Raw genomic sequence first — 13,166 nt, 5'->3', positions numbered from 1 at the left:
GAGCTTGTGAGCCTGAGCGAGCTGCAGCGAGTGTATTGTGATAACGAGCTATATAAGGTTTGCCTTTTCTCTAGCTATATAGCTGTATTGTGATAACGAGCTTGTGTATTGTGTTTCTCTAGTAGCTCATTTCATTTTCTTTGCAAGTAATTCCACAGATAGAGTACTACAGTATCAGCAAGATCTCTGCTTTCATGGTTATACCCTTGACACATAATAATTAATAAATTATAATTTAATTCATTACCCCTCCCAGGTTCAAAAAAAATTAAAACATGCATATATCAGATTCAAAATAAGGTACAACTTGACATAGCTAGCTGCAATATTATTTCATGCGGTTGAATTATGGAGATGTATTGTGGTTCATGTGGTCCTGACCCTTGGTAGCTAACAGTAGTCAACATATATATATTCCCTTGCCTTGTGTACAAGCTAGGATAGATTGATTGCATGGTGGTGGTTGTATGAAGTAAATGGGTATTTACACTCTGCATTCAAATTTGGGGTCTAAAAAGCACAAGCAGCTAGCATGCACTCAATTAGCTGATCGACCAGCTATATAGCCCAGTTTAATTATATATGTACCTTATTAACAAGTACTGGTCACTGTCCCTCACTTAATGCCTAGCTAGCTTCTATGATCTGATCACATAGTGACTAAAATTAAGTAACTACTCATTCAAATGATCACTTCAATACATCTAGCAATATCATGATCATCTTGTATTCTGTGCACCTGCTAGCTGTTCGAATTTTGTTCAATTTCCAATGGTAATATTCAGCTAGCTTTATGAAACCCATATTTTTGTTTGGGTGCAAATATGCAATTTCCAAGAAAACCCAACAATATATATCTACTAGCTAGATGAAATAAAATGAAAATTTGATTCTTTATTTTGCAAAAGTCACTGCAGTTTCGAAGATGAAAGAAGTATGAAACCAATATATATTGCTTCATTCATAATTCATATATGCATCCAATTAAGTTCCCAAAAATTAATCTAAGATTATGTATAGAGGCCAGTATATGGTACATACTACATATATATAGCATGGTCGATCTAAAACAAGCAAAACATATGGAAATTTAACATATAAATCTCTGTACAATGTGGTATATAGCAGTCATAATAAATTAAATACAAAGCCTGCAGCAAGAAAATATACAACAGTCAATTAAACAAAGATTATCTGGAATCTAAGTGGTCTTACATGGGTTTTCTTCAAACTTCTATATATGAATATTTGGTGATCAGCTAACGATCTATAGCTGATTCCTAGTTTCCAGGTTAAAAAAAATAGGGTTATGGTATGGTCTGTTTGTGTGTTAGGACCTTAAAAATTTGCTAGTTTGCATGTTTTCATGTGAGGAATAGCATGTTTGTGTGTTATGAATGCTTTAAAATTTGTGAATCGTGAATTTTCTTGATTGCATGTTAGGGAAAATACGCTTATAACCTGGTTGTTTCTTAGTGGGTTGTGATTTTGCATCTTGAACCTTTTATATTGAATTAATTTGCTATCTCTTTATGTGAAGTTGATATCAGTTATATCCATGGATAAAACATGGATTCAAGCTGATAGAAGGAGTAAGGAATATGACGTGGGAGTTGCCAATTTTTTGAGTTTTGGATTAGCCAATAATGGCAATCGTAAGTACATTCATTGTCCTTGCGAGAGATGTGTCAACTTGAGTAAGTATACTGTTGCAGTAGTAAGGGAGCATTTGTATTTTCATGGATTTGATCAACGGTATACGACGTGGATATGGCATGGTGAAACTAGAGATGAGGAAAGATACAACGGTTTTCTTGGGTCCGAAACAGTAGATATGTGCGAAGTAGCATTTGATAATTTCGATCATGATCCAGATAAGTTTAGGAGTTTCATTGAGGAAGGAGAGAGACCCTTATATGCTGATTGTGATAAGTACAGCAAGCTATCTGCATTGGTCAGATTGTTCAACTTGAAGGCAAAGCATGGGATTTCTGATAGTTGCTTCTCTGATTTTTTGGTCGCATTTGGAGATATGCTGCCAGATGGTAATGTGCTACCCTTGTCTACGTACGAGGCGAAGAAGACATTGACTGCTTTAGGAATGGAGTATGTGAAGATACATGCTTGCCCGAATGATTGTATCTTATATAGAAAGGAGTACGAAGATGAAACAAGGTGCCCCAAGTGCGACCTCTCTAGGTGGAAGGTAACCAAGGAAGTGGTTGAGAAGAAAGGGGTGCCAGCCAAAGTGTTGTGGTACTTTCCACCTATTATAAGGTTTAAACGAATGTTTAAATCTTGTGAAACTTCAAAGAACCTAACTTGGCATGCCGATCAGAGGGTGACTGACGGCATGATGCGTCATCCAGCTGATTCTCCAGCTTGGAAGTTGGTTGACCATAAGTGGCCAGATTTTGCTTTGGAGCCTAGAAATCTAAGGCTTGCCCTTTCGGCTGATGGGATAAATCCACATAGTAACCGTAGCCGATATAGTTGTTGGCCCGTGATCTTAGTGACTTACAACCTTCCTCCGTGGTTGTGCATGAAGAGGAAGTTTATGATGTTAAGTTTGTTGATTTCTGGTCCTAAGCAGCCAGGAAATGACATAGATGTGTATCTAGAACCATTGGTTGAAGATTTGAGAGCATTGTGGAATGGAATTGATGGAGTGTACGATGGTTTCAGAAAAAACACATTCACTTTGAAGGCCGTACTTCTATGGACGATCAATGATTTTCCAGCGTATGGTAACTTGTCTGGGGCCTCAGTGAAAGGGTATAAGGCATGTCCGATATGTGGAGAAAACACAGATTCTATTAGGCTGAAGCATGGTAAAAAAATCAGTTTTCAGGGCCACAGAAGATTCTTATCACGCGACCACCCATATCGAAAACAAATGAAAGCTTTTAATAACCAGCAGGACGATCGTGAGGCTCCTACACCTCTAAGTGGAGAGGACATCTTAGAAAAAGTATCAGAAATCAATTGTATCTTTGGGAAGAAACAGAAAAAAAGCAGCTTAGGTGGTGAAAGCCATGCTCCATGTTGGAAGAAGAGATCAATCTTCTTTGACTTGGAGTATTGGAAGACTCTTTATATAAGGCATGCCCTCGATGTAATGCACATTGAGAAAAACGTGTGCGACAGTATCATTGGGACTTTACTAAACATTCCAGGGAAGACAAAAGATGGGGTGGCTGCCCGTTTAGATCTTGTGGAAATGGGGGTCAGATTAGACTTGGCACCAGAAATTGGGAAGAAAAGAACATTTCTGCCTGCAGCTCCATATACGCTGTCTCGGGATGAGAAACGAGCTATGTGCAAGTGTTTTTTGGGTATCAAGGTCCCGGAAGGTTACTCTTCAAATGTACAGAACCTCGTGTCCATGGAAGAGCTTAAACTTTTTGGTCTTAAGTCTCACGATTGCCACACTTTGATGCAACAATTGCTACCAATTGCCATACGTTCGGTTTTGCCCGAGAATGTGAGATATGCTATTACTAGGTTGTGTTTCTTCTTTAATGCCCTCTGCACCAAAGTGGTTGATGTGTCCAAGTTGGATAAAATTCAATCCGATCTTGTTATCACCTTGTGTTTGCTGGAGAAGGTTTTCCCTCCTTCGTTTTTTGATATAATGGTCCATTTAACTGTGCACCTTACTAGAGAGGTTCGATTGTGTGGACCGGTTTGGTATAGATGGATGTATCCATTTGAAAGAGGCATGAAAGTGTTAAAAGGTTATGTCCGAAACCGTCATCGTCCGGAAGGCTGCATTGCTGAATCTTATGTTGGTGAGGAAGCCATGGATTTTTGCTCAGAGTATTTATCCGGGCTAAATGCAATTGATATTCCCTCTTCGCGCATGGGTGACCCAAACACTAGTAGACCTCTATCAGGTTGTAGGGTAGTTTCAGTACCTCGTGAAGAATGGGAACAAGCTCACCGGTGTGTTTTGGAGAATTCTTCTGAATGTGATCCTTATGCCGAGTAAGATTCGCTGATTCTGTTATTTAAACACTTAGCAGTTTTTTATACCAATTTATTAACATGTTGTAATTATTGTAATCTATTTATAGATTGCACAAGGCCTACTTGAATACTATTTATTCAAGTAAAAAGAAAAGTGAAAAGTGGCTGCTAGAAGAGCACAACCGCAGATTTAGCAATTGGTTGCGTGATAAGGTATCACTTTGTTACCTTTAACAGCACTTTTTGATAGACATATTTGGTCTTGTGTTTCCGTTTTTGAGTAATAATGACCCCTTAAATCTGTTCATATAGGTGGTAGAGTTAATAAATCATGGAGCCAGTCACATAACCACCTCATTGAGGTGGCTAGCTCTTGGTCCACCTATGAGTGTGCTGCAGTATGAGGGCTACCAGATTGGGAGCTGCCATTATCACACAAAGGCACGTGATTCTATACGCGCTGTCCAAAACAGTGGGGTGAGCTTGGTGGCAAAGACAATGCAAGTGGCAAGTGCGAAAGATAAAAATCCGGTCTACACAGATATGACTTTCTATGGTGTAATCCAAGAAATATGGGAGCTGGATTATAACGACTTCAAGGTGCCTTTGTTTAAATGTCAATGGGTAGAGAACAACAAGGGCATTAGAAAAGATGAGCTAGGGTTCCTTTTGGTTGACCTTAATAGGATAGGTCATAAGGGAGATGTGTTTGCTTTGGCTGCCCACGTGAAGCAAGTATTTTATGTAGAAGACCCCATGGACTCTAGATGGTCAGTAGTGCTTGCAGCCCCAAATAGAGACTTTATTGATTGTGCTCAAGAGGATGAGTTGGGGGACACCATTGTTGACCATCAATCTTTTAGCCTTGGATTACCACCCGCTGAGGATTTCGATGATATCATGGGGGAGGATGCTAACACTTACAAGAGGGATAATTGTGAGGGTGTATGGATTGATCACTCAAAAAGCCAGCTGGCAGGATGCGAGGGGGATAGTTAATTAGCTGTGAGGGTTGTAAACTTTATTTGTGATTATGAATTGCAAACTTGAATTTCAGTGTGCTAATTAATTTGAATTTACCTGTATTACTTGCTCTGATCACTTTGTAACACTGTGTAACCCTATTTTGACATGAATTTCAATGGGTAACCCTATTTTTAACTTGTTATTAACTGTGTTAACTTGTTATTAAATTCAGTATTTTAAAATTTGTATTATGAATTGTTTTACTTGTTATGATCATTGTGTAACCCAGCTTAGGTGCTAATGTATTTCTGTGTGCTAATGAATTTGAATGTACCCTTTGTTGTAATTTTCAGGTCTAGGAGTTTGTTATGGCAACACCAAAATGAAAGAAATCCAAGGCCAAGGCAGCCTCGACACCCAAGGGGAAGACGAAGGTATCCACACCAAAGTCAAAGGTATCCACACCAAAGTCAAAGGCCAAGAAAGCTGCACTATTGAGGGCCAATAAAGCTGCAGTATTGAAGGCCAAGAAAGCTGCAGTATTGAAGGCCAAGAATGCCTCCACCAAGGAGTGTTCGACTTCAAAGGCAACCGTTACGGATGAAGGCACCAGCAGATCCTCTCGCGGTGTTACAAAGATGCATGGAATCATTGTTAGGAAAGCTTTAGGTCAGAAGCTGAAAGTGGAGTACAATCCATATGGAGTGCCAGTAGGAGACGCGCGTCCGAATTTGGCTTCTTACATAGGAGTTGTGGCAAGGCAATCAGTGCCGATTACGTATGATAACTGGCCGGCTGTGACAGAGGACGAAAAAAATAAAATTTGGGATGATGTACAGGTAATTAAGAGCTGTTATATCTGTATTTAATCTTTCTTCACTTGCTAATCACATTTCACTGTATAGGAATTATTGTAAAAATGGCTTATTTTGATAATTTTGATTATGAACACATGTGCACATTCGTTCCACACTTAATTACATATCCATTTTAATATCAAAATTTTATTTCAATTGGACATTTTTTTAAGAAAATCTTACTATATAAACTAATGAAATTGATGGATAGCTAAATGGTTCATTCCAAGTTTTCCGTAGAAGGGGAAGAAATCAGCTCCATGATAGATAAAATATATCTACTCTTCTTGGTTATAAAAGGGAAAAGGTGTTATTTATAACGATAATTACAAGCATGCAGCTGTTATTTATACATATGTGATTAAGCAGAAACCTATAGAGTGCATACTAAGGGTTTTTGTATTTTTTTCATTGTAGGCTGCATTTGATCTACCACCAGAAAGCAAGAAGTGGGTGCTGTCCTCTGCTGGCACCAAATGGAGATCTTTCAAGACTGCATTAACCACCAAGTACATTTTGCCATTCAAAGACGATCCGGAAGCTTTAAAGACCCGACCAAAGGAGTATGACTTCATTGAGCAAGAGCATTGGACTGCTTTTGTTGCTAGCCGATTAACAGACAAGTTTCTGGTAGATATGCTAGTTTTCTTTTGACATTTCTGGTACATATGTGTTTAATAGCTTCCATTTAGGGGATGATCAAAAGGTACGTGTTGACATTGTAGGCACTACACGAAGCTCAAAGTCAGAGAACTGCAAAACGGAAGTATCCTCATAGGTTGTCAAGGAAAGGATACATTGGCTTGCAGGAAGAATTGGTAAAGGCTATTTGAATTGTGTCTAAACAATTGGGAATTCGGTTGGACTAACCATGTGATTTTATGCTGAATAGAGGAAAAAGAATATGGAAGAATCTGAGCTAGACCGATCTGTCCTATGGAAGAAAGCTAGGGAGGACTCTACTGGCCACATGAATGAAGAGGTGGATCAGGTGGCCAAAGTCATAGTAAGCAAGTGAATGAGTGTCGTTTGGATTAATTTGATATATAATAAATTGTTTTTAGATATGCTTAATTGATACTTGATATATCTTGTTGTTTTGGCAGGATGAGTTGTTGGAAAAAAAGAAAGCTGGAGAGTTGACTGTCGAAGGCTCTAATGATGTTCTAAGCATGGCTTTAGAGACTCCGGAGCATGGAGGTAGGGTAAGGGCTGTGGGGGGGAACGTCCCTCTTTCGGTGTACTTCAACATTCCAAGACAGCCAAAGGATGTGATGACAAAGACTGAGATGGTGGCTATGTTGCAAAAGGAATGTAAGGAGCTTTATGAGAGAATTGCGAAATTGGAGGAGGCAAAGAACAAGGCTGCAGAACCATCTACACCAATGCCGGTTCCCGGTACAGGGAATGTTTCCGATAAAGCCAGCTGTTTGTACGAGGCAAAGGTCGAAAAGGAAGATGTCGATGTAGTTGATATTGAAGAGCTGAATTTGGCAACAATGAAGGTAACTTATGAATCTTTGGTGCCCTTTTTCATATTATTAGATCTAAGACAAATAAATCAACATGTCCATACTAGTGGAGGTTTAATCCCCATGATTTTTTATATTTATGTAGGGGAAATCGTGCAAATTGGCTGTGGGAGATGTCAGCAACATTGTTGCATACGGTACAGTAATTGATATGGAATCGGACACAGTGCATGGTGTTCCTTTGGGTGAGGGAAACATGCGGGTTGGCATTGACATTGCTGACAAGGAAGATGCTTTGCTGCCAATTCCTGTGCGAGACGAATTAATCACAGTTGGGCAGGCTGTTGGCAGTCACGTGGCGTGGCCCCAAGAACTTGTTATTTGCATGAAGGAAAAGGTAAATGTTGCCTCACCTATGGTATTGCTTCAGGCTACATGCTTGAAACTAACCTGGTTGTTTGTATTTGATACCCTAGAAACAGATGAAGCATGTTCCTAACATGGCGAAGGAGCTATTCAAGAAGGATTCACTTGAAAAGAATGTCCCGAACAAATGCAAGTTGCTGTATCGCTTAGCATTACAAAAGATGGTCTCTAGTGGAAAGGCCATCACAGTTGACATAGAGGAACAAGTCTTTGGAGCTGTCCGAAAACTTTATATCTTGTACGAGGATATAGCTGCAGTATTGAGGATGGAGGAACTTTCAGCAACCTGCATAGTTGTGTACATGAGGTCAGTGTACTCTTTGATTCATCTACATTGTTTTTTTTCCTCATAAACTGTTGTGATACAAATGGATGCTTGAAAATTGTTAGGTACCTGTACGATAGGCTTATCGAATCCAACATGGCTGAAATGGTTGGTTTTGTGGACCCAGCACGTGTCTCTGTGGGAATTGGAAATTCAGAGAATAGATCAAAGTACCTAGCAGACAGGTTCCAGCAAGGAAAATGTGACCGTGTCTTTTTAGTGCCGTTCAATTCTAGGTAAGGGTATTTATTTGGTGAACCTGAATGTCAGTCGTTTGTAATGCTATTTGTATATATGCTTCCCATACATGCCATGGTAATAATCGTTCTATTTGGTAGCAACCATTGGATTTTGACTATCATTAGCGAGGAAAAAGACGTGGTTCACATCATGGATCCTCTTCCAAAACTGACTCGTAACCAAGAATGGGTGGAAGTGGTGAATACGTAAGTTTCTGTTCCCTCATAAATTTACCAATATGCATAGTTCTTTGATAATGGAGCATAACTTGAATTTAAATTGTGGTGATCAAGTGCCATTAAAATATTCAATGGCGTTACGGGAAGGCAAGGCAGAAAAACACCACAATGGAAGAATCTCGCTGTAAGCATCGATCTATGTACTATACTTGAGTTTTTTAAGCGACTTATGTCATTCTGATTTGGACTAAGGATGCCATTGTTATATATAACTCTATGTGTGCTGTCTTTTGCTTGTATGTAGTGTCCTAAACAACCAGGTGGTGTTGAATGTGCATATTATGTGATGAGGTACATGAAAGAGATCATTGAGGACACAAACCTTGCCTTTGAGACCATGGTTAGAATTCTTTTGACTATTTCAGTATATATAAATTATTATCCGATGTAATTTTGATTGCATTTTTGTTTTGGTTATGTCATCAATCTGTTATTTTGGAGATTTTGAAGTTATATATATAGGCATGTACTGCCTTTGGATATGGTGTATGATTGGCTTGAACTGCCCTGCATATATTTGTCCTTTGCATGAATGTTTGCAACTTTGCATGTTGAACTTGGAACTGCCCCTTGTCTTTAGAATTTCCAACTGCATGCAATTGACTTTTTTAATTTCATGGATATGCAGCTTAATTTATAGGAAACTTGGATATGGCTTTCTCAATCTTTAAAGTTGAAACTGGTTTTGGATTGATAGGAAACTAGGATATGGTTTTGGTTGTTGTAAATCTGGTAAATTGAACTTTAAAGCTTGCTGGACCATCACATGTACTTAAGCTTGTTGCTGGGGGCTATCACATGCAACTCTTCCTTTTGGATTTTGGGATTGCTATCAGCTGCCTAGCTTCTTTATTTGAACAATTGCATGTCTAGGTGGCTCTGATAGCATGCAGCTAGCCTTATATATATTATTTGCACTCTGCCATGTATAGGTTTTGGGATTGCAGCAAGACCATAACTTTTATCATTTGAATATATAATTGCATATCTTTTGGTGGCTGATCATGCACTTGTCTTTAATGTTTTCAGTGGTCTAAGGCGAAGAACAAGCGGTCTGGTTACACCCAAGCCCAAATTGATGAAGTCCGAGTTGAGTGGGGAGACTATGTCACCGAGCATTATTTTTAGACATGCATGTTGGTATACTGTTTTGACGTACATTTTGTGGATATGGTATTAGTGCTGCCATTCCAATCTTTTGTAGAGGAAAAGGCAGAATTTAGAACTAGCTAGCTAGCTAACTAGTGTGCATAATTTAGAACTAGCCATGCCTTATATTTTGTGCAGATTTTTGAAGTTTCTTAGGGGGTTAAAAATGGATTAGCTAGCTAGGGTTATCCCTACTTGTTGAGGGATTTGTAATTTATTTTTGTTAACTTGAATATGGTTGAAATTGGATGTTGGAAATATTGTATGAGAATGTTGGATGAAATTGATGGAAGCATTTAAATTGCACAAATTGGATGGTGCATGTTCGAATTTTGATATCAAATATTTGACAGGAAAAACTGATATCTAACAATCCATTTTAATTTTGTTTTTTTTAATTAAAAAACATTTACAATATCCGTTCAACACTGATATCTAATGTCTTAAATCTGATATTTATACAACCATATACATCGAAAAACAAAAAAATAGCGATATCTAATATAATTTTTATATCACATGGTAGCTCAAACATGATATTTATACAGGCATATACATCAAAAAACAAAATAATAGCGATATCTAATATAATTTTTATATCACATGGTAGCTCAAACATGATATTTAAAAGACTTATAATATCTGAAACAACGGACGAACAGATATCTAATCTATATAGATATATCGGTTTTATTTAAAACTCTGATGTGTTAACAATATTAAATATCGCTTTAATAAAAAAAGTGATGTAACAACTTACCAAACATAGCTTTTGCTGAGTTTACAATATCGAAAAATATAACTAAACCGATATATAATACACACTTTAATGTCAGTTTTTAAAAAACTAATGATATTGAAAGTACATTAGATATCGGAATCCATGCATATAGATAGCGGAAACTTGGAAATTCGATATATATTATGTATTAACAATATCGGAAATTAAACAAATAGGATGTCTAAGTTTTTATAAACATCGGGTAAAAACCGATATTGAAAATAGGGTACATTAGATATCACGTCTGCCCTTATCGGTCGCAAACCTAATAGACATCAGTTTTCCACTGATGTCTAATGGGGTACTTCCTAGTAGTGAATAGATGTAAAAAGGCACATAATACAACAATTTATAGATCAAAAGCGTGGTCTATACTCGTAACTTACAATAGTTTAATAAAAGAAATCATTGTCTAATCCATAAGCATACCACGAAATCCTTAAAAAGCCGTTGTACTAAATAACTTCATGCAATAGTTTCTAACACAAACCAATGTATCAAAGAATTATAGACATCTAAATAAACTTGTAACTAATAGCCCACACAATTGTTATACCAAAAAAAAAAACCGATGTTCTTAAACACTTCATGGAATGGTTTAAATTAACATTGTTGTATGAAAGACCTATATATAGACATGTCAACCACCTATTTATGAATAGCATACACAACAGTTACTTTCAATACACTGTCGTTTTAAGGGATATTCTAGCTCATGTTTCTACATAAAATAGTTGTAAAAGACATGCCATTAGTAATCATAACCGTTGTCTAAACTGGTGTTACAGATCTGCCTTTATGGAGAAACCGATGTTTACATAAGTACTCCACAAAAGTTTCCTCTAAAACATTGGTTTTTGAGGGTGTATATACAATAGATTTACACATAGAACCATTGTGTTAATATCATCTAGACAACTGAAGAAAAAAAGAGAAAAAAATCGTTGCTTGTTGTACCCCAATAGACGTCAATTGATTAAACGACGATAAATAGGCAAACTAGACAACAATTAAAATTCGTTGTCGATCTATTAACTTTATTATTGTAGTGAATACACAATAAATATGGTGTGACAAAGTAACTGTTTCATAATTGGATTCGGGACAATGAACGTGGTTAAACCCATTTGAATGTGTAATTTGAAAATCTGAGTCAGATTTCACTTTCCTTTAAGTTTTTACACAGAACAATAATATCTAGCAATAAAAAGAAACAATTCATTTAATTGTATTTTCATGCAGGCACTTGCTTAGTAAACGTACAATTAACTAAATCAGAAATCATTTATGTAAAAGGGGTCGGGTCGGCTTAAGCCCAAAATTTCGGGTTCTGGCTTGAGCCGAGCTGGGACCATTGAGTTTTTACAAAAATTTAGGCCGAGTTGGGCCTAAAAGGCAAGATGAGGGCTTGAAGCCCAGCCCAATATCCATTGCCTTGGGCTTCGGTTTAGACTTTCGGGCAAATTCGGGTTTGTGTTTTGGGCTCATTGTACTTTTTTATTTTTTCATGGGCATATTGAGCAAATTTGTGGGTTCAAATTGACTCACTTTTTCGTTGGCAGCTTAGCATGTATGCGTTTTGCCTTGTTCCACACAATGGCACTAGCTAGGTGCTCGGCTGGCCTATACCACCAAAAAAAAAAAAATCAAGTATATATATATATTTTTTGGGTTAATTAATTTCAGTTTAAAACCAGAAGTTTGCTTCAATTTAATACCCCATGTTCAAGTGGCCCAAAAAAAAAAAAAAATACCCATGTTCAAAATTAATCTTGCAATGTAATATCTCATATTTTCAATTTGTTACTATACATTGTCATTTAGATTATACGTCAGTCGATTTTGATAAGTGTTGACGTGACATCTACAGACCCCAATTTTTATTACGTATCACCTATGCATGCTGACATAGATCCATCATGACATGTACGTGACATTAAAATTAGTTTTTTTAACCCAAATTCATGAACCCTAAACCAAATTAGAGCAACTTTTCAGCACCCAATTATAGTTTTCAAGTTTGTATTTTCATACAAAGAGAAATTTCTGGGGAAATTCTTCCATATTCTTGAACTCCAATACCCCACTTGTTCACCAATTAAATGGAAAATTGGAATAATTGGTAATTAGTTGTTGGATTCACCTACCCTTAATACATAAGGAAACGTAATTATGCAGTGAATGGGCACAAATTTAAAATTCGAAATCACACATAACATGTGAAGCTAGATAAGAATCACCCACTTAACTTTTCATGCATACCATTTTGATAATTCCAATGTTTTTCAGTTCAGACAATCCATTTGGAGGTTGGTAGAGGATGCCCCACCAGATGCGCGCATGGTTTTGAGTTGACCTCATTAGGAAATCCAGTGAGAGTTATACAGTACATATATATAGTGTAATAAGGCAACCTTTTTATAATTGGATTTGGGACAATCAATCTGGTTAAACCCATTGAATGTGTAATTTTAAAATATGAGTCAGATTTTGTCAAACACTTTCCTTTATTTTCTAACACATAAATTAATATCTGGCAACAAAATGAAAGGCTCATTTAATTATATTTTCTGGCACCTGCTTGGTGGAATGTACATGACTCTCAAGAGGGGTTTTGTTCTTTTCTATATCAGGAACAAGAGCCCATGCCTTCCCTATAAATTTAGAGGCTTTCCTATTCCCTGCGACCATCTACTATATCGATCTTCTATTCTCAGCATAAACTCTACCGCTCTCTCTCTC

The 13,166-nt window shown here is 37.2% G+C and overlaps 2 protein-coding genes across 2 annotated transcripts; both read left to right on the top strand.

Annotated features, from left to right (window-relative positions):
* Window positions 1-1,558: 1,558 nt before the first annotated feature.
* LOC147282451 (uncharacterized) lies at window positions 1,559-4,968 on the top strand. Its single transcript, XM_086246323.1, has 3 exons — window positions 1,559-3,987; window positions 4,077-4,182; window positions 4,282-4,968. Exons 1-3 carry the CDS (start codon window positions 1,559-1,561, stop codon window positions 4,966-4,968), a joined length of 3,222 nt encoding a protein of 1,073 aa, XP_086102449.1.
* A 142-nt stretch (window positions 4,969-5,110) lies between these two features.
* Window positions 5,111-9,367, top strand: LOC147282450 (uncharacterized). The gene is made up of 14 exons (XM_086246321.1): window positions 5,111-5,114; window positions 5,289-5,369; window positions 5,452-5,774; window positions 6,210-6,422; window positions 6,518-6,610; window positions 6,685-6,798; window positions 6,899-7,297; window positions 7,410-7,661; window positions 7,741-7,997; window positions 8,081-8,251; window positions 8,354-8,461; window positions 8,549-8,618; window positions 8,739-8,834; window positions 9,245-9,367. Exons 1-14 carry the CDS (start codon window positions 5,111-5,113, stop codon window positions 9,365-9,367), a joined length of 2,304 nt encoding a protein of 767 aa, XP_086102447.1.
* The last annotated feature ends 3,799 nt before the right edge of the window (window positions 9,368-13,166 follow it).

Source organism: Dryas octopetala, chromosome 6 (genome assembly GCF_963921425.1).
Source record: "Dryas octopetala chromosome 6, drDryOcto1.1, whole genome shotgun sequence".
In the NCBI taxonomy this organism is placed as follows: Eukaryota; Viridiplantae; Streptophyta; class Magnoliopsida; order Rosales; family Rosaceae; genus Dryas; species Dryas octopetala.
The sequence above is the reverse complement of the archived record's forward strand: the minus strand, read 5'-3'. Positions and strand labels throughout refer to the sequence as shown.